Source organism: Letharia columbiana (assembly GCF_014066305.1).
Source record: "Letharia columbiana isolate WasteWater2 chromosome Unknown Sc0000019_s0, whole genome shotgun sequence".
Lineage (NCBI taxonomy): Eukaryota > Fungi > Ascomycota > Lecanoromycetes > Lecanorales > Parmeliaceae > Letharia > Letharia columbiana.
Genome location: NW_023501060.1, coordinates 703,238 through 723,464, shown reverse-complemented (window position 1 = coordinate 723,464; position 20,227 = coordinate 703,238). Strand labels below are relative to the sequence as shown.

At 51.6% G+C, this 20,227-nt stretch overlaps 10 protein-coding genes across 10 annotated transcripts; 5 read left to right on the top strand and 5 right to left on the bottom strand.

The window, feature by feature from the left end:
* Positions 1 to 588: 588 nt before the first annotated feature.
* HO173_006636 (uncharacterized protein) lies at positions 589 to 1,984 on the top strand (the record flags this gene model as incomplete). Its single annotated transcript, XM_037308545.1, has 2 exons — positions 589 to 596; positions 1,249 to 1,984. The coding sequence occupies 2 exons, from the start codon at positions 589 to 591 to the stop codon at positions 1,982 to 1,984; spliced, it is 744 nt and encodes a 247-aa protein (XP_037164811.1).
* Positions 1,985 to 2,799: 815 nt separating this feature from the next.
* On the bottom strand, positions 2,800 to 3,370 carry HO173_006635 (uncharacterized protein; the record flags this gene model as incomplete). Its single annotated transcript, XM_037308544.1, has 2 exons — positions 2,800 to 3,156; positions 3,242 to 3,370. 2 exons carry the CDS (start codon positions 3,368 to 3,370, stop codon positions 2,800 to 2,802), a joined length of 486 nt encoding a protein of 161 aa, XP_037164810.1.
* A 3,116-nt stretch (positions 3,371 to 6,486) lies between these two features.
* Positions 6,487 to 7,614, top strand: HO173_006634 (uncharacterized protein; the record flags this gene model as incomplete). Its single annotated transcript, XM_037308543.1, has 1 exon — positions 6,487 to 7,614. One exon carries the CDS (start codon positions 6,487 to 6,489, stop codon positions 7,612 to 7,614), a length of 1,128 nt encoding a protein of 375 aa, XP_037164809.1.
* A 1,594-nt stretch (positions 7,615 to 9,208) lies between these two features.
* On the top strand, positions 9,209 to 9,754 carry HO173_006633 (uncharacterized protein; the record flags this gene model as incomplete). Its single annotated transcript, XM_037308542.1, has 1 exon — positions 9,209 to 9,754. One exon carries the CDS (start codon positions 9,209 to 9,211, stop codon positions 9,752 to 9,754), a length of 546 nt encoding a protein of 181 aa, XP_037164808.1.
* An 847-nt stretch (positions 9,755 to 10,601) lies between these two features.
* Positions 10,602 to 11,587, bottom strand: HO173_006632 (uncharacterized protein; the record flags this gene model as incomplete). The annotated part of the gene is made up of 2 exons (XM_037308541.1): positions 10,602 to 10,866; positions 10,938 to 11,587. 2 exons carry the CDS (start codon positions 11,585 to 11,587, stop codon positions 10,602 to 10,604), a joined length of 915 nt encoding a protein of 304 aa, XP_037164807.1.
* Positions 11,588 to 12,850: 1,263 nt separating this feature from the next.
* Positions 12,851 to 14,329, bottom strand: HO173_006631 (uncharacterized protein; the record flags this gene model as incomplete). Its single annotated transcript, XM_037308540.1, has 3 exons — positions 12,851 to 13,920; positions 13,995 to 14,262; positions 14,327 to 14,329. The coding sequence occupies 3 exons, from the start codon at positions 14,327 to 14,329 to the stop codon at positions 12,851 to 12,853; spliced, it is 1,341 nt and encodes a 446-aa protein (XP_037164806.1).
* Positions 14,330 to 14,620: 291 nt separating this feature from the next.
* On the top strand, positions 14,621 to 15,945 carry HO173_006630 (uncharacterized protein; the record flags this gene model as incomplete). The annotated part of the gene is made up of 2 exons (XM_037308539.1): positions 14,621 to 14,888; positions 14,939 to 15,945. 2 exons carry the CDS (start codon positions 14,621 to 14,623, stop codon positions 15,943 to 15,945), a joined length of 1,275 nt encoding a protein of 424 aa, XP_037164805.1.
* Positions 15,946 to 16,500: 555 nt separating this feature from the next.
* Positions 16,501 to 17,489, top strand: HO173_006629 (uncharacterized protein; the record flags this gene model as incomplete). Its single annotated transcript, XM_037308538.1, has 3 exons — positions 16,501 to 16,781; positions 16,841 to 16,894; positions 16,958 to 17,489. 3 exons carry the CDS (start codon positions 16,501 to 16,503, stop codon positions 17,487 to 17,489), a joined length of 867 nt encoding a protein of 288 aa, XP_037164804.1.
* Positions 17,490 to 17,877: 388 nt separating this feature from the next.
* On the bottom strand, positions 17,878 to 18,528 carry HO173_006628 (uncharacterized protein; the record flags this gene model as incomplete). Its single annotated transcript, XM_037308537.1, has 1 exon — positions 17,878 to 18,528. One exon carries the CDS (start codon positions 18,526 to 18,528, stop codon positions 17,878 to 17,880), a length of 651 nt encoding a protein of 216 aa, XP_037164803.1.
* Positions 18,529 to 18,981: 453 nt separating this feature from the next.
* HO173_006627 (uncharacterized protein) lies at positions 18,982 to 19,916 on the bottom strand (the record flags this gene model as incomplete). Its single annotated transcript, XM_037308536.1, has 2 exons — positions 18,982 to 19,507; positions 19,567 to 19,916. The coding sequence occupies 2 exons, from the start codon at positions 19,914 to 19,916 to the stop codon at positions 18,982 to 18,984; spliced, it is 876 nt and encodes a 291-aa protein (XP_037164802.1).
* Positions 19,917 to 20,227: the final 311 nt, after the last annotated feature.

Genomic DNA, 20,227 nt, shown 5'->3' with positions numbered 1-20,227 from the left:
CTCCATTTTGAGGTAGAAGTAGATGTAGGCCTAGAGCTCCAGGACATAAGGATATTGTTATCACTGCATTAAACTGCCAGGACCACAGATATGACTCCTATGTCAGAGTCACCTTTGATTTGGCCCACGCAATAGTCCACGGTCATGTCAATGTCAAGGCGCCCAATAGTCCGCCCCCACTCTCTGGACTGTTAGTCTGGACCAGTCCCAGGACTAACAGTCCTGGATCGTCTGACAATTGGACGGACTGTTCATGGACTCGTCCAGGATGGAGGACACGGCACAAAGGTTGAAAGAAAAGACGCGGTTAAGCATAAGTAGTATTAGTGCGACGCCTCTTTATGACACTATTGGCTGGGCATTCTTCCTTGCTTCTTCCCACTTCACCCTACAACATACTTTACTGTGTTCGAGGAGCCACACTCGCAGCGACTAGTAAGTAATATATCAATCTAGCAACTAGATCGTCAATGCTCGCTTCGACTCATCACAACGGGCAAGACACCCTAGTCTACCATAGGCTGCCTTACCGGATGCTTGCTTGTGGACAGTCTGACATCCCGAAAGCAAGTTCGCACGTCTTATATCATGGCTCTGTTTGTCTACAGACGAATCTCTAGTTTACCCATTAGTCTCACGTGCTCCTTAGCTATTAGCTCACATTTGATAATCCAGACCGCTGACCCCGGATCTTTAGGAGTGTAAAGGCTCACATTATCACGCTTTGGGACTTGTTAAGCGAACATATGAGGGCTTATTCGCACACACCTTCCTCATTCTGAATGCATCGACTTGCCAGTGGCCAATTGGATGTCGATTGCTATAATAGCTTGCGGGATATGTCGCAGGAGAGCTATCGCATCAGGATTTACAAGTGGTGCTGCATTGACCGTAAACATCGATGTGCGCTGGTGAACCTATAAAACGGCCTCATCACCTACCTGTCGTCCACCAGTGCGCTCACATTCGAGTGTATGTATCCTGGTATCTTGCCTCTCTCTTCAAGGCATCACAATGCATGTCTCCTCCGTTGCCATTCTTTGCATAGCCCAGCTTACCGCGGCGGCTACTACCACCCTCTCTGTCTGTAACAGGGACGACTGTCTCCGAGCTGTCGTTGCCAGCTCTTTTCCCACCAGATCTGGCGCGGCTGACTGTTCGTCTTTCTTCAAAGACACCGTAATCCCCGCGACAGTGTACACATAATCCTCTCAGACCAATAATGGCATGCTGACCTGAATTCTCTAGCACTGTCACCAAGTCATCTGTTGCCACTGTAACAAGCACGTTGACTGTTGCCTCTGTGGCCCTAAAAGATAAACGCGATGCTGGCCCCGAACCAGCCCTTGACATCCTGCCACGCCAAGTGACGGCCACCCCAACTGCCATCCCAGCTGATGCATCAGCGTGTTCTGGAATAGTTCGTTACTCCAGCGCCTGTTCCTGCATAGGCGCCACCCACAGCATCACGACCGTCAAGGCTCCAACCACTACCACCACGGTCTCGAAGACGACCACCATCACCGAGTGCGCAAGCCCATTCCCCACATTTGTCCTCCAACTGGAAAATTCTGGCATCGTCCTGAACGGCATCGCTCTAGACGGAAACTACGCCCAATTCGACGACGGAGACGGTCCTGTAATCGGCTTCAATGGCTCTCCCCGCTCCCAAGCCATCATTCTATCCCTCAACGCAGCGGGGAACCTGGTCATGGATCAAAACGGGCTTATCGCTGCGATGGATTACGGACAGTCGATGGAGCTTCTGCACTTCACCGACGTTGCTGATGCTCACGCTACGGAAGACCCAGCGGTTTGCTCCGTCTCCGGTGGCCAATTGACATGCAGCACCGGAGCACCGAAGATTTTGCTGCTTTGTCCTGGGTTTGGTGCGACCAATGACTTGTTCATTGCAGTCAGTTTTGAGCCTGCACCGTGCGTCTTGCCGACTATCAAAGTCGTTCCTGTTTGTGTGGTTCCCTAGCGGTTGATGCAGGCGTAAACTTGGTGTCCTGGAATGAGAAATGCAATACGTTTACAATCAGAGTAGCAGCACAAAGGACTGAAAGGGGACTAGGGACGAGATGATACATAGGGGGTTGCCCCACAGCCAGCAGTTGAAGAGAACGAGTTCAAATGTCTCTATGTCAAAACAAATCCAAATGGCAGCTTCCAGATGTAGAAACGCACCGATGACGCGGACGCTTTACAAACTTTTCTCGGCCAGACAGTCCCATTCTGGGTTAAAAGTGCCTTGAAGTCGGGCAATCGTTACTCTCACTCTCATCCGGTACAAGCCATAATCCGAACGCTTTGCCTAACTTAATATACACTGCCAACCGCCTGCCCGTAGAGCCGTAGTTGGCATTTGGGCTACAAACGAAGGGCTGTCAAGTGAGATCTACTTAGACAAAGACCGGCTATGTGCAAGGGCGAAGAAGCGAAGGCAGATGACTGGAAACCCTAATGCGAATATTAACTTCGCATAGGCCGATCTGTTGGGTTTTGCATAGACCACTCCCCGCCATGCGCGGGGACTGCCATCTTCTTGAAGCAGGACTTGCGAGGGCATGTGCGACAGCCGTAGCGGGCCAATATCGTCATGGCGAATCGCTCCTACAACGAATTAGCTCTTGCTCCTAATCATCTATAATTCCAATGTGAGAAGTGTACCTGGATTCCTTCCCCAAATCGACATCAGCCGTCGGCACAACAGCCCTCCGGATCCACAATCCTCGTCTCAGGGTATCATCTCGCAATCCCTCCAATCCTTCTGCTATGAGGAACGCCGCCCATCCCTCACACAGGCGCATCCTCATGGCCACCCTCTCCATCAACTCCATTCATCCCATCCCCATTCACCCCATCCCCATCCCCATCCCCATCCCCATCCCTCCCCAGCACATCCCCCACAATCTTCACAATCTCATCCTGCCGCTCGGCCGTGAACCGCTCGTCGCACTCCTCCACCACGCAATCCAGCAGCCCCAGACTCTCCGGCCTCAGGTTCGCGATCATGAGCACCTCGCTCTTCGTCAGGTCGTACGGCCGCAGGCCCGCGACCAGGGCGCGGAGGGCGGCGGCGCCGTAGGGGGGGTTCTGGTAGCGGGGGACGCGGGAGCGGGAGGCGGGGGGTGGGGAGAGGTAGTCTGTTAGCTGAAGAGAGGGAGGGGGTGTGTGAGTAAAATGTTCAGCGATGGGTTGTGGAGGTGGGGGGGAGGGGGGGGGGGGAGGGAAGTACTTCTTTGAGCACGGTGTCGACATTCGAGGGTTTTTGGGGCGCGGAGCGGGGGGTTGCGCGCATCGCCGTCAGGTGCGCGTAGACTTCGTAGTTGGAGAGGACGGCGGATTGGGATTCGAGGATCTTCATGGATGGTGGTGGTGGTGTTGGTAAGGCGGGGAGAATAAAGTGACGGTCAACGAAGTAGAGTAAATCGATTCATTGGTCAATGATTGGTTCGCCAAGCTGTCACGGATGTGCCCCGTCCCTACAAGTATCGGGCCTAGGGTGAGTGCCGCTTTACGCCCTGGTGCGCCCGAGAGTCGCGTGCATCTGAGTGAATTGGACTGAGCACGCCAGTCTCTGGGCTGCAGCTCTAAGCATACGACGACATCGCTACAGAAGTCGTCCAGCACAGCACAGAGCTGGGAAGATGATTGTCTGATGGTGGCGGTGCTGGTTGAATTCAAGAAAAAACAAATTAATTCCGAGACAAATAATTTGTAACGTTGCGATTCGCAGAAATTACGAGTAAATCTTTCCTACATGTAAGCAAACAATAAACGTGGTCCCACTACTTAACCAATTGTGTTTGCCTATGGCACACCTTTCTACCGTCTTTCACTCGCCGAGCAGAACCCAACCAGCACCACCTTCCTTCAATGTGGAGAATCTGCTAGCGATCTTGATCAATTCCGGTGGGTAAGGAAGGCTAACTCCAGGAGCGAATGTCGATGAAATTGTATCGATTGCTGGAGAGCTTCAAGTATGGGACTTCAAGAATGCAAGTTTGCGATGGGATGTCTAGTCAAAGCAAACCCCCGGATTGCGCGTGCTCCCAGAGAGAAACTATGCAGCGGCGCTTTCCCATGGGACGGCCCAGAAAGTACCACCTTTCCAAAATGGCTATGGGACTGTGAGAAGGAATGTTCGGGTCTAGCGGGTAATGAGCAATTCATAAAGGGGTACATGGCCGTCTCTTATACTTGGGGAGGTACCACACAGACTCGACACACGGTTTTGGTAAACCTTCCTGAAGTGAATATTTCTAGGGTTCACTACAACTTCGATATTAATCACAGGCCTTCTGCAGAAATACGGGATTTGCTCAATGGCACCTTTACGCTGGAGCCGTGGTTTAGCGCCTTGTGGGCACTCTAGGAAATGGTCTCTCCCTCCAGCATCTGGATCACCAGAGAAGGGAATGTAAGCACAGTCAACGATTCGTTCATTACAAGCTGGCAGTTTGCCTTGGCAGTCAAGCTCCTTGGCTGGGCTTGCGATTATCGCGAGGTCCTTTGGCATGATACTTGGGCACCGCAACATCTGGTTCCTGCAACTATGGAGCAACATCCGTATAACCTAGCATTTGAGGACGCCAAAAACATGATAAATTCAAAGGCAAACTACGTCCATGTCGACGGATTAGGCGTGAAACTCTCCACTCACGGTGTAAAGAAAGTCAATTTTCTTTTCGATTGGCCCCGGGATATGTTCCCAACCACTAAAAATGCGCCGGCATCGGTTGCAGAAAGATGTCGGGATGAGTGGCTGCTTTTTCAAGATTCGGTGACCTGGCGAGATTGGGCATATTCCGAAACATTCGCACCCTGTGTGCAAAATTAACGCGGACAGACGTCCTAATGGCGATCACTTTCCGTGCTTCCACGAGCAGACACGTTGAAGCCATTATGGCCGCACTAGAGGTTTCATACAATTCAGAGCGTGTTTTGCCGGCTGCTAGCGAGGAGCTCGGAACTGGGCGTCGGCCAATATCCCTTCTGAATCTACTACTTGCACTTGAGGGACTGCCATTCTTCTATTCTTTACATGCCTCTCGGCGCCAAACATGATTAGCCGTGCCCGTGGACATCCCTACAATACCAAGAAACCAGAGCCAGCCCTTGATTCCATCCCCAAAGACATTCTTGAAGCACTCGGGCTTCCCTGTGACGACGGAACGGCGCACACTGAGATCTATCTCGATACATCAATACCCAAATAAGCAGGTATGACTCAGTAATGACCAGTCCGCATTAGCTGACGCTGAGTGAAAACAATGTGTCATGATGAGAAAACTCTACAAGTGGACCTCAGATAGTGACTAATGCATATTGTTGACGCTGAATAGGTAAACATATATGGTGATGGGAAGACAAAGCGAATCAAATCATGAAGATCTCAGACAATGACTAACACAGATTCGCTGGCTCGGAAAAGGATCAATTTGCGCCACGATAGAAAGGCAAAGCGGATTTGACCCGGAAAATCTCGGACAATGATGGGGAAAATGTTGGTATTTGGAAAAAAGCGACCTCAGACAGTGGTGAAGACAGAACGAGACAGTAAAGCAAATCCCCTGAGATATAGAACAACCGCCATTGTCTCGCACTTGATGAGCTTTTGACTCTGATTGCCAATGGCCATTCCACCTCATCTCGACCAGACCGGCTATAAACCATACAAACTCGCCATTCTTCTGCTGTCATTATCTTCCCACCGTTCTTCAACATACCAATTCAAGAACTTTGCACAGAAAATTCTCGCAAAAGCAACATGGGGGGGGCAAATTACCGAATCATACCCCGAAAGTACGAATCCTTACCGAATCATACCCCTAATTACCGAATCATACCCCTAGACCAAATCACACCCAAATATGGGGTATGATTCGGTAATTTGCTATTGCTTGGGGTATGATTTGGTAAGTTGTCAAAGTGGCCTCAAACTACGAAGGAGATAATCCGCGATCTGGCTTATTCGATCATAGAAATAAGGGAGTTTCTCCGACCGCATTTGATGAGAATTCTATCAGCTTAAAAACATCAGACGAAAGCCGAGTGGCCGAAATCTCGAGCCCGGGGGTGTCCGCACTTCACGCTACAAACACCCCTATTCGGGTCCCGTAGGCCCCGTAGGGCCCCAATTCCTACTCCGCTGCGCAACGGGGCGGGGTAAGCTTCGGGGGGCAAACCCCGCCCCGAACCCCCGCCTCGAAACCCGCCGCGCAGCGTAAATACCACCGTTATCAATAATCAAGTCGACGATAAGTCTACCGCTTCTCAAAAAAATAGATTTATTTTAGATGACTTAGTTAATCTATATGGAGCTACCATTACCTCATATCAGGAAGCTATTATTTTTCAAATCATACCCCAAGCAATAGCAAATTACGGAATCATACCCCATATTTAGGTGAAATTTGGTGTAGGGGTATGATTCAGTAATTAGGGGTATGATTCGGTAAGGATCCATACTTTTGGGGTATGTTTCGATCAACATCATCACCATCAGCATTATCCCCATCACACTCATCAAAAACACGCCCAACACGCCCAACACGCTCGTATCGTATATTGAAATCCCTCATTGCAAAGCGCAAACTCTTCAAAAAGCGAAACGCGGTATCCCTCGCCCTTGTAGCTGCAGGATGGGCCCTACCTAAAGCCTCCGCTTACCTCACCTCCGCAAACAGTACCCCATTGATAGACTCCTGCGCCTTGCTTACCACGGAAGCAGCAACAATCTGCCCCTTGACCGGCAACCGCACAACAATTTGCACAAATCTTATCCTCGAGATGAAAGCGATCGACTGCATAGGACTCGGCCGTCGTCTTCTCAACCCCGCAAATGCCGTGGTCTGCTCCCTGGGTCCTTGTGCCGCCTGCATCTGCGCGCATTTTGCGCTTCAGTCCCCAAATGGCATACCCGATGCCGACGCGCTGAATGGGAGTGAGTTGGAGGGTACGTTGGTGAAGTGGGTCATCTTCAGGTGTTTAAACAATTGGATGCTGCTGCCTGAGACGAGAGAGAAGTTGTTCAAGTGGCTTACGCGGGTATTTGGGGGGGCGGCGGCAAAACAAATTGAGGCTTTGCTGTTGAAGGGTACTTTGAAGGTTGGAAATTTGGTGGCGCTGTTGTTCAAGAAAGTGAGGCGCATGCGGGGTGGTGGTGTCCCTGCTGGGGAAAACAATGTACCTGCTGGAGAAGTTGGCGTCCCTGTAGAGGGGAATGGTGTCCCAGCTGGGGGAGATGACGTCCCTGCTGCTTCTAATCAGGATGAGCACATCGAGATGATCGATGCGCTTTCGACTCCGGTTACCGACCAGCCGCCAAACACCATTGATGGCATTACCGAGCCCGTCACTACTCCTACAACGCCTACATCTAGCACACAAGAAATCCCCACCAGGATTCTTCGACAAATCATCAGAACCCCGAGAGGCCAGCCGCATTACACGGAATACCGGGTCGAGTACAACGACGGTGATATCGCAGCGAAGTGGGTTCTGAAGGAGACTTTGGAAGACGCACCTCTACAATTTAAGAGACGGCTTTGTTGCGAAGAAGGCAGGCAAGATTATGAACGGGAAAGAGGGGAAAGGAAAGAATAGATACTAGATTGTTGGCTTTCATAGGGTTGGTGATGATGAGAGAACGGGCGTTGGGATAGACTGGCGTTTTGTTTGGTATGCGGAACACAAAGCTTTGTGTACTTCGTGTATACAGTTCACCCTCCTATATTTTTCTTCCCTTCCACATCTTCAAAGCCCAAACGAAAATTCTAAAAGCTGATAGAACAGTGAAGGAAGCTTCATCCCCGGCACACTTTGGGCTGCACTTACTCCTGCGTTGGATCTCTGTTCTCCATGCCGGAAAAATCTCTCACCAGTCGTACAAGCACGTATACCGCGTATGTCAGGACGTGCTACTGCGCCCGGCATGTCCGCGGGCCACCAAGAAAAGGCACGCATTCCAACATCGGTCGTTTGCCGACCCATTTCTGGTGCTTGATTTCCTTGACGTCTTGGTTATGTTAGTAGAAGATCAGGATTTTTATGCCAACTTGTTCAATAGGGACTGAATGTCAATCTTAGCCCCATCGCGAGGAATCAGTTCGAGAAGCAGATCAACAAAGACGCCGAGAAATTTGACCTTGGACATTCCGACCGGGCAAATGTAGGCTTGATCAGGTACCTAGAATGTTTCCCGAAGGCGCCGTCCTCGGAAAAGGAATGCCTCTCCCAAGGAACGGAGAGGATGAGGGATTCCCCGAAGACGACTTCCTTAATATGGTTGCCAAACTTCGTGTTGTGGAAAGCATAGTCTTTCCACCGGGATGAAAAAGGCCACGCACTACAGACTCCGGCGGTCGGGATGCCGAGAGAAAGGCGAGAACCAGATAGGGGTAACGTATATTGCTAACTTACCACCAGTTTCCCAACCTGCAACTGCTTCGATGTTAACCCCTCACTGCGTAAGCCCCTCCTATCTTGCTGTAAGCGTTGAGTCCGTGTTAGTCTGGGGGTAGCAGGCCAAGATTAGAGAAGTCATTGCCTTCTCCAACCTCGTTGCATATGCAGTTCCATGCTCACCCCTCATGTCCCGGTCCGGTCCAACTTTCTGCGGATACTCGTCCTTGCACATATGTTCGTAGTCTTCGAAGACTTTCTCCAGCAGACCCGGTTTGCTTCTCCTTCAAAAGCCCGAGCTTCCCAACGAGACCTGCAACACTGCGAGCCGTGAATGGCCGCGTGAGAAACCAATCAGGTAGATGGAATCGCCCGGGCGATATCTCTCGCAGAGGACCCTGTAAGCCTCTTCGATGTTCGTGACCAAGCCTGTGCTATTCAGCAGCGACATGGCGATGAACTCGTAAAGTCCAGAGACCTTGGCAGTTCCGACGCCCGGCTGATACCAGATATCCTGCGCTCCGCTCTTCGTTGCAGCTGCTATCACTGATGCCTACACGAAGGACATCTGAAACCCAAACAGCTTGACGAAATTCCACGCAAGGTCAAAACAACAATCCCAACGACCTTCCCGGAATAGCCAAGCCTGGTGGGTCCTCTAGTCCCCATTCTCACACCAAGAGAAAATAAAAAACACCGCAACACCATTGTACCAGCGCCAATGGGAATCGAACCTATTACGAATTAAATACCTACTAACCCCCAAGGCCCCGCGTCCCCGCCCAACCCCTCCAAAATGAGATTCCAATACACCAACAGCACCTCCCCACCCCCCTCCACCCCCACCTCAAACTTCACAATCACCGCCCCCCCTCCACAGACATCTGGCGCGAGCCCCCCACCCACAACGCCTTCCCCCCCCCCCCCCATCCTCCACCGCACCCTCACTCTCACCCACTTCCACCGCATCCGCGTCACCGTCTCCGCCCCCTGGAAGACCCTCTACGACCAAGGCGGCCTCCTCTTCGCGCGCCCGCGCGCCGACGGCGAAAAGAAGTGGGTCAAGGCCGGCATCGAATTCTTCGACGGCCGGGCCTGCGCGACCGTGGTCGCGAAGGATAACTGGGCGGACTGGAGCTCGGTGGAGGTTGGGTCTGATACCGTCACTGTGGAGTTCGCACGGGAAGCGATCCCGGAGACGGATCAGCCGAGCTTGTGGGTTTATCTCGTTGAGGATGGCGGGAGGAGGAGGCCGATAAGGGAGATTACCTGGGCTTTTGAGGGGGGGCCGGGTTGGTGTTTATGCTGCGAAGCCGACGCCTACGCAGGCGGATCCGAGTGAGGAGCTCGAGGTTCGGTTTAGTGGGCTGACGATTGAGTGATATGAGTGAGCGAAATAAGCTTGATGATGCAAAACTGAAGGAGTTGACGAGGGAAGAGCATTAGCGATGTTGTTTGGATTCTGTTTGGCCTTTTGAAAAACTTCCTGTCTGAATGGCTACCGTCAAACGAACTGTGGGTATTGAATTTTGTTTACTATCGTATCCAGGTACCCCTCTCACTTTCATCTTCGAACCTTCCACTTGTTTATCTGCGCATGAGGACTGAAGCCGAGCTCATGTTGTTGAAATCTTTAGCGTCGCCTTACTCAGCTGGACTTCTTTGCAAAGAAGTCGATTTGGCTTATATTTGTTTCAAAATGGCAAGCACTCGCATTCGCTCCATGTTTGCTCATCCGCTCACGCCTTTTTAAGATAACTCCATTACGAAAACACTACTATTTCGCCCACACGGCGTCTTCGGTCGCATTTGAGAATGGGGTCGATAATTCCCGGTCGCGGAACGACACGGTAGGGAAGTTGGTGCATTGATGAAAGACGCCTTGATTCATGACACGGACTCAGCCCAGGTATCCAGACAAAGGATTCTATTTGCCCGCAAACTTGAAAGTAGAGGGAATCTTTGCGTAGAATGTGCGAAGAAAAACTATAAAAGGAGGGGCGGACATACTGCCAGCAAGTAAGAACCAAGCGCCTTGCTGAACAGTGATATCATGCACCCCGAAGTCTGGATGCTTTCTCGATGCATCGTATATGCCCAAGAACTCTTGGGAATTTTTTCGGCCTTCGATTTACACACTATACAAATTGCCATACGACCGATATACTCAGTAGTTCAACGCCCAACGCTTACGTGTTGATAGTACCTTGGCAAGAAAATACACTCAAGAGTTCCGTCTCTTGAGTCGGGCATTGGTACGACCAATTCTTGATGTTGACACATGGATTGGAAGACTCGGTCGCTTCTTGTCGCTTCCCAAAGGGGTTCAGTGGAAGAAGTTCATCTGGGTCTGTATTTCCCTTCGCCTTCTCGCAGTTGTTGAATACCTTCGCCGCTGTAGCACCGCACCCCCCCAAACAAGCTAGCCACCCGGCAGCAACGAATGGTCCAGTGCTTTCCAGGAGAAATTATTGTCAGTCATAGGAAGATCTGAGGTTTTGGGGTTTATTGGATTTAGAACTTACATCCAAGACGTAGACGTAACCGCCGCGAGACAAACGCCCGTGCAGACAACATTCCACACCCCGTCCTCAATGGCACACTCAATCACACCGTCGTTCTGATTTTCGTCCCGGCCCTCAAGCACCTCTATAGCCCGCCGTCGTCGACTCGTGCTCACGGGACATGTCGTGAGAGTTCCTCCTCCATTAGGTAACGCATCCACTGCCAGTACTGGCGAGGTATCCCCTGCCGCCTTGAAGCAATTTGCATTTCCGTCTTTCGGATATATCGCGTAAAGAGGATCATTAGTCCTTGACTTTTCGACATTGTACCCTAACGCTCCTCCAATCGATACCGCGAGGATCTGTGTGTACGCAGCGGTGCATTCAGCGGCTGTTGGAATTGTGTTCCCAGCGTCGTACCAGTAGAAGGCCGTACAGTCTCCCACGGTCGTGTTGTCGCTTACACCAAGTTCTGCGCGGGCACAGAGAGCGGCGTAAGCTGTTGTACAGTCGGTTTCGCTAGCGGTGGTGGTGCAAACGGGTTCAGTACTCCAGGAGTAGAGGACAGATTGGGCGTACGGGGACGGCGGATATGTTGTGGGAATAGCGTTGATGAAATGGGCGAAGGATATGATGGCGGCTACCGCTGTCAGATGATGTTGAGTGAGCATGTTTGGACGCCGATGAGATGAAGTAATGACTGGTGCGATGTTCTCTGTATCAGACGTTCTTGTACCTGAACGATGAGTTGAGAAATGGCATATTAGACGAGACTCGGGATTATATAACGAGAAAACGATGAGGGCAGGTGGACACCCAGAGATGATGGTCCGAAACAACGGTAAGTCAGAACCGTTTGACAAAAATTGAAGTATCTGCTACCCTAAATCTGATACTCATAACGCATCAAAGCGTTCTCGACAACGTGCTACCAGAGCCGTGACAATCAGAAATGATGTATAACCAGACGAATGAGCCTTTCGATTCGATTGTGAACCGCAGAACAAGCAGCGCATGTCACTTCTGAAACGCTTTAAGCGCATGTCGCTTGAGAAGTATCAAGATCCTTCTATACGGAGGTTGACAACCGAAAGTCCTGGACAGCACTAGTCACACAGCCCCGTAGCGAGAGACCCCAGCTGAGAAGAGATTCCTTGGAGCGCACAGATTCAACTTAGGTAACTCTTTTGGGGTCCGGTAGGGGCTTGGGCCTAAGCTAGGCTCAGGCCAGGTACATTCCCCAAGCATTTTTATGCGCAGTGTCCGGGCAATCCTTTAGGCCGGGCGGTGTCAACCTTCGTACGCGCAACAGTAAAACTGGTCTCGACCCGATTCGACCAGATGCCAGCCCAGGTTTCTATTACAAATGGGATGGTACTGGGGCTGCGCCTTCAGCCAGTGCCTTGTCCTGTTATTACAGTAGCTGGCAGCGGAGTTTGACCCTGGACAGTCAGTGAATCAAAGCAGCGCTCCTTTTCGATACCGATATAGCTGAGTGAAGAGCCGGACGACAACATTCGACAAACATACTCAATTACGCATCGATTTATACATAAGAGAATCAGATTGCTTGGTATCTGATTCCTTTGAGATGTTTGCCGGACGTAGCAGTAACAGGCTCATCGGAAGCCTGGCAAACAAGTTGGCTCCGCGCAGTGCATCTTGCGTTCCGCTCGCTTGTAGGCGTTCAGACGCTCTCAGGGTGTTTTGCCTTAGGTCTTTAGCCACCTTTCGCTTGATTGCTGCAGCTCTTGCGTTCATGCTGGGCAGTGTCACGACAGCCTCTTCGCCACGTGAGGACCTCTAACGGTGGGCCACATACCGATACCAAGGATCGATTGCAGCTCCTTCGAAGATCACCCTGACGTGACTCCAACGCCTTCACCCCATCATTTGGTACATCTCAAGGTCTTTGTTCCCCTCATCCGTGCCATCTATTGCTCTGTTGCCAACACCATCTTCTCCCTCTCACTCCTCCTCGGCACTGACCCCTTCTTACTATGCTTCCTCTCATTTTCTCTCCTCCTCTTGATCGCCGCCAGCTCCTCCCCCTTAATTTCGCCCGCCTTCTTGACCGCTTTCGGGACGTGTCTGTGCCTCTTAATGCGCCGGATTTCAGGCATATGAGCATACCTGTCCTTTAGCGCGTTGTCATATTCGAGCTTCTGCCGTTGCCGAGCAGATTTGACGCCTGAGCGCTCAGAAGCATTGGCTCTCCAGATGCGGATATTGCCGTCGTCTGAGCCACTAAGTACATATTTTGCGTCGGGTGTGAATTTGCATGAGAAAACTCTCTGCATTCTCTTGGTGTGGTAGATATCTCGAGAGTGCCCGCCCGCGCGGTCCCAGAGGCGAATCGTCTTATCATACGATGCACTGACGAGTTCTTGGCCTGTGGGGCTGAATTCGACGTCCATGACTGCCGCGACGTGATCTTTGTAGACGTTGAGAGCTCGTTTTAGCTTGCGCATGTCAAACATATAGATATTGTGGTCTTCTGAGGCAACGGCGAAGTTGAAGGCTTCCATTGGATTCCAGGCTATGGCATTTGATGCCAGGGCTAAGGTGACTTTTGAAAGTGGTGAGGAGGTACGTAGATCGTAGAGGATGATGGATCTGTCCGTCGCGCAGGAAGCTAGGACGCTTGTCTCGATTTGGTTCCAGCTGAGGGCATTGATCGTATCCGTCGAATTAGGCCAATGCAGCGTCTGCAAAGGCGTCGAAGAAGAGCGTGAGAGATCATAGATGCTTATGGCCGAAGAGGAAGCCGCAAAGTTGGGCAAGGACCTATGGTGTGAGATGCCAGTGAATGCGGTGTTCCCGAGGTATGTCGCTAAGGGCACCGATCTAGAGTTTGTATTTGCAGGGTCGAACAGCTTGATAGTCTTATCACTGGCACAGCTCAGAAGTCTTTGATCTTTTGTCCAGCAGAGCCCTTTGACAATACCTTCATGTCCATCCGCCTTGAACGTCTCTTCCCTACTGGTCAAGTCCCAGGTTTTTACTACCCACCCGATTTTGTAAGTAAGGATTCTTTTGAGAATTAACACAACAACTTATTGCGTAACTGAAACTCACCTACACCATCCCCCGATCCAGAGGCGAAGACATCCAGTCTCTCGGGATCTTTTGACATAACATAGACTCCGTCTACGTGCCCTTTTCCCAAGTCACCCACGAAGGGTTTCGCAAACATTCTTTCAATCTTGGTGGCATTGAGTGCTCGCGAATATTCTCTCGCCCGCTCAAATGGATGCAGTGCCGGATCAAGATTCCTGGGCTGGCGGGCGGCAGAAGACCCAGGGGCCTGGTGGGACGAGGTTGGTCGTGTGAGCGCCTTAATTTTCTGTTACAGGCTTTAGTCAAGAGCACAAGAAAAGTGGGAATTTCAAGCTACGGGCTTGCATTACCATTTTCGCAAAAGGTCAGGATCCTATCTTTCAGACAGAGGACTTTCAAAGTTGTCGGTCAGGGAACGCAGATGATTGGCATGACTCTCATGGTCCGAGTTGGCTGCAAGAAATGGAACCACTGGAGGTTCGAGGTGGGAACTTTTTGCCCGCAATTCACCGCTGTTTTGCCGATAGGGCTGCCAGCTTCTCCAGCTCACGAAGCTCCTGAACATCAACATCGATCATCTTCTTCACTTGGTCATCGACTCTTTCTCTTTGACAAATCTCACTGAACTACTTCAGTAGCCCACCATGGCTCCCGCTCCGACAGACTCAGCCAGAGTAGAAGAAGCAAAGAAGCTGGGAAAGACTGATCCGTTGAAAGCTGAGGCTATTTACAAGGAGATTCTCTCTAAGAAACCTGGAGCAAGCGAAGCAGCTTTGCGAGAATATGAGTTGGCTTTGATGGGTTTGGGAGAGTCATATAGAGATACAAGGAAGACTGACGAGCTGGCTGAGCTCGTCAGATCAAGCACATCATCTCTCTCGTCCTTCACGAAGGCAAAGACCGCCAAGCTAGGTACAGAAATCCAGTCTATTTAGACCCGGTGCTGTGCTAACAAAGGGCAGTGCGTCAACTACTCGACCTGTTTTCATCTATTCCGAATACCGTCGACATTCAGATCTCCGTCACCAAATCATGTATCGAATGGGCCATCTCCGAACGCCGCAGCTTCCTGCGTCAGAATCTTGAAACTCGCCTCGTCTCATTATACATGCAAAAACAATCATACTACGACGCTCTCACACTAATCAACGGCCTTCTCAAGGAATTGAAACGGTTAGACGACAAGCTAGTCCTCGTCGAAGTCCAGCTCCTCGAATCAAGAGTCTACCACGCCCTTGGCAACCAACCAAAAGCACGAGCTGCTCTTACATCTGCACGAACCTCTGCAGCTTCAGTCTATACCCCACCATTACTGCAAGCTGGACTTGACATGCAATCTGGCATGCTTCACGCCGAGGATAAAGACTTCAACACCGCATTCTCCTATTTCATCGAAGCGCTGGAGGGCTACCACTCACAAGAAGAGACACAAAAAGCAACCTCAGCGCTACAGTACATGCTGCTGTGCAAGATCATGCTAAATCTCGCGGATGATGTAAACAATCTTATGACATCCAAGCAAGCAATGAAGTACTCCGGCAAGAATCTGGAAGCCATGAAGGCAGTCGCACGTGCACACTCCAACCGAAGCCTCGAAGACTACGAGAAAGCTCTGGCAAACTATCGTTACGAACTCGGCAGTGACGTCTTCATCCGAAACCACCTCAAACGGCTCTACGATTCTATGTTGGAGCAGAACCTGATCAAGGTCATCGAGCCGTTCAGCAGAGTGGAAATTGACCATATCGCGAAGATGGTTGGGTTGGATACGCAGCAAGTCGAGAGGAAGCTATCTCAGATGATTCTGGACAGAGTTATCATTGGGGTATTGGATCAAGGAGCGGGATGTTTGATCGTGTATGATGAGGCGGAGCGGGACCAGGGGTACGATGCGGCACTGGAGACGATAGAGAAGTTGAGCAATGTGGTGGATACGCTGTATACTAACCAGGCTTCCATGCTAGAATAAAAGACCGGCGCTGCGAAGCGGTTTTCACGCTCTAGTCATCTTGGCTGAGCCTTATATCTCATGAAGGCTGTTACCTTCTTTGGCTTTCTTCCCGAGATATCGAGCCATTCCCCTTGCAACCACCAGTTCGCTTCTTACAAATTTGTCTACTAAGAACCGCCTAGATCTTATCGTACCCGATCGATGATCAAGCCAGAATGGAACCAGAAGGTCAATGGGACGTTTCTCAAACGGCGTCAGTTGGAAGGTTCAATATGCAGATACCCATCGGCGTCCAACGATTCGCTGAAAGGGTAACTGAGACCATGCTATTGGCTGCTTCCGAAACAAATCCCAAAAGGATATGAACGGGCTTTTCTTTTCCGACCTCCTGTTTCTTTAAGAGCTTGTATTGTCCGCGGAGATTGTTTTTCGTTGATGTTATATCTTTGCCAGCCAAGTCCCCTAACCGAGTATTTCTGCCCCCCATCAAACTCCGATTGTTTTTGTCGCCTTACGCTTACATTGGGATTCTCGATCTGCCAAAGAGCAGACAAATTGTGCACCTATAAGACGATGGATATTACTGCAGTTGTCTTCTATATTGTCATCGCCCTCGTCGGCCGTGCCTCTGCGTCCATAGTCTCAACAAACATACTCTTGCCCGCTTGGCTTTTCAACCCCGAGCCTACTGGAGCGACATTCACCGGCCAAATTTCGACCTCCCTTGGTACCACCTACTACACCTTGGACTGCAACTATGAATTCACAAACTTCGTGGGACAAGGGGGCCAGTGCCGCTATAATGGCTACACGTTCTCAGCAATTTCTTCCACCACTGCTTACGTCCTTTCTAGGTGAGAGCCTCAAATTCTCATCTCCGACGAATCCACCCTAGGTATGCTGACCCTGCCAGCGTGAGCCTAGCAAAAAGCGACGGGTCCAACTCTCTACAAGCGTTCCAGCAGGCGTAAGTACCTCCTGAGCAAAAGTCTAAGACTTTGGGCATGCATGATATGCTTACTTGTAACAGAATAACCATACACTGCGGCCCCGTCGGCTACGCCAACATCGCCTCCTGCACCAGCACCTACCTCAGCAACATAGAAGACCCTGAAGATGAAATAACGGCGGATGAGTCTGCCAGCAATGCTATCTACAGCACTGTTATCATAGTAGGCCCGGAGTCCACACTTTATCCATTCTTCTTCACTTCCAGCTCCAACAACGCTGCATCCAGCACGGCAATGCCTCGGGGGATGCCCACCAATCCAATGCCCTCACCGACCTCTGGACCTGCCTCATCAGCAACACACGGAACCGCAGCCAAAGTAGGTACCGGTCTCGGTGTGCCTCTCGGCGCTTGTGTACTCGCCGGCCTCGCTCTATTACTCTATCGGCACGCCAAGCACAAGGAACGTTCGCGTCTAAGCCAGATGGGCAACATGGCATCAGTGGGGGGCCTCGCCATGGAGCTTGAGGGAAAGAGGATATCGGATACTGCTTTGGCGAACAAGATGCAGGGCAGGCAGCCACCGGTGTATTCAATGGAGCTGCAGGGTTGAAGATGGCGACGAGATGAGAGACTATCCGTAGCTCGGAACGCCAGTGCAAAGTTCGCGAAATAGAAGTTTTAATAGTTGCGGATGGAATGGTTAATTGAATTTCTGTTTCAACAGGTGAATGCCATTGCTCCGGTGCGGTGATACAGGAAAGAAAGCTCGTTCTAATCGCTGAGTCAATAGAGGCCGATCTAGAACACCACCATCACTTTCGCTACTACGCTCCACTCACGCCAAATATATACCCATCAACTATCAAGTCTCGGGAAGAGCGTGTCATCAACCACAAGCCCGGCCTTTCAAGAACCGCATCCCGCTCTCCAATCCCCCTTCTCCCCTATCCCTCCAACTCCATCCCACGCACAGATCACAGCCCTATGCTCACGCCCGCTCAAAGACCCCTCCCCCTCGCCCGACTATACCCGTATCCCCATCCCATAGCTCTCAACCGCATCCATCGAGGACCCGCCGAGACGGGACCCCCGAGGCCGTGGGGTGGGGGTATCGGTGGCCTCCAACCCTCGCCTCCTACAGCAGTGGTGTCCCAGCTACCAGCATTCTCGCCGCCTGCGTGCCTCGAACGAGATCGCTGCCTGTTCTGCCGATACCGAAGGAGCGATAGCACGAGCAATGCGCATATGCGGATGGCGAACGGGTACGCCCAACCGGATTCCTCGTTTGCCCTGGGGGCTGAGAAGGCTCGGATGCTCGCTCGGACGCGACGGAGGTGTGGGGAGCAGGGGGGTGCCGTGGCGGTGGATGGTGCTGCGGTGGTGGGAGGAGATGGCGCTGCTGGGGTAGTGGATGATGTGGTGGTGATGGTGGTGGTGGTGGTAGATGGTGTCGATGTGGCTGTTGGTCGCACACCCCCTTCGACCGTAACCATGGCGGAAGATTGCATGGCTGCCACCGTGAACTGAGGTGCCGAATCCAGACTCGTGACCTCAGATGTGGGTGAGGGGCCTGGAGCTGAGACGGCCATGGAGGTAAAACGTGGGGTGAGTTGGAGGGTCAACTGGAGCGTGAATGGCGGTGGCAGCATGGTTCACCATTCCGTTTTTGCTGCCGGGAGATGGGTTGTTGGGGGGTTTGTACATGAGGTCGGGGAGGCTTTTATCTTTTGCCAATTATCTCAGGGAAAGGACGGAGGCGACCTAGAACAGCGGAAAGGGTTGAGACCTCGCACTAGTGGTTATCATATTACAGCACAGAATTGTGGAATGGAAAAGACGGGGCTTCTTTGAGGGGCTGTTTAACGATCAAGAGCGGCCCCATGCCCTCGTTCGGGCTGTGTCTCGGAAGCAGTTCATGGATGTATCTCACCATCATTTCACGGGCAGGCTGCTCTCAAACTGTATACCAAGGATTTTGACCCGATCGGTAGTCGCAAAACAAAATAAACAATACAACTTGCTAGAGGACTCGCTGATCAAAGCTCCTATTGTATTAAATGTGGCCGTACCAGGCCATCCTCAACGCAGTAGACAGCAACAACCTAAGCAAGTTCCTTCCTCCCATCCTTCCCCGACCCGTCCAACTCGTTCGTGAACGCCGACACCTCACTCACCCGAACGCCATAACCCCCTCCAACACCCTCAACAAACCCCCCTATACCACCCGTCCCACCATCACGAGACGCCGCAACCCCAGCGATCCCTCCGTCTCCACCCGAGAGGACGAACCTCGCGTCCTTCGTCTCGGCAGCAATGGGGACCTGTCCCACCGCAGCCGCGTGCTTCATGCGGGAGATGTGCTTGTGCTCGCGGTGCCGGTAGATCAAGAGGGCGACGACGACGCAGAGGCAGAGACCGAGAGGCACGGCGAGGCCGATGCCCATCTTGGTGGCGAGAGTAAGACGCGGTGGTAGTGCCGTCGCGTTTGTGATTTGGAAAGTCGCGGGGTAGAGGGAGGATTCGGCGAGAGTGGTGTAGGCAGGGAGACTAGCCTCGTCGAGGTTGAGCGACGTGGTTGTGCAAATGGCGGTGTTGGCCGGTGTGACGGACAGGCAGTTGATGGTGAGGCTAGCAGAGACCGGTCAGTGTGCGCGTGTGCGCGGGGAATGGTTTTCGGAGGTTCTTACTTTTGCTTTGGCAGCACGTACTGGGTACCGGTCGGGCAGGCGGAGAAGGTGTATCCGTAGTCGTTGTACTGTTCATATTGTTGGGCCGGGAGGAAGTTGATCGTAGCATTCCCGGATGTGTTTTCGTCCTCAAACAAGGTGTAGGAGGTAGTGCCGCTGGACGTGGCGACGAAGGCAAAGAAACTCTGAGGTGTAGGCGACGGTGAGAAGAGAGCGGATGGTAAAAAGATTGTAGTTGTAATCCGTTCGATATCGTAGTAGGTGGTGGACTGGGTGCTTTGAGCTGAACCTGGTGCGACGAGAGCAAGAAGAACAGACAAGCTAGTGGCGACAATCTCCATCTTCTCCATAATGTAGAAGGCTTGGAACAATACTGGAAAAAGGAATGCTCGAGCTCTGAAGCTGTAAACGACAAGACGACCCCCCTTCTCTTAAAAGAACCAAAAGGGACTGGAAAGCATGGCGAGAATGGCCGTATTGACATCTTCTTTCGGACCATGTCTCGGGATCATACCGATAGCGCGGTCTTACCACCTCCTCTTCTCATCCCAGAAAGCGAATACGCACAGATGACAAGACCCAAAAGCGCAAAGTGCAGACCTGATCGGGTTGCGGTAAAAACAATGTGGAACGAGATGTAAAGAATGTTTCGGGAAATGCT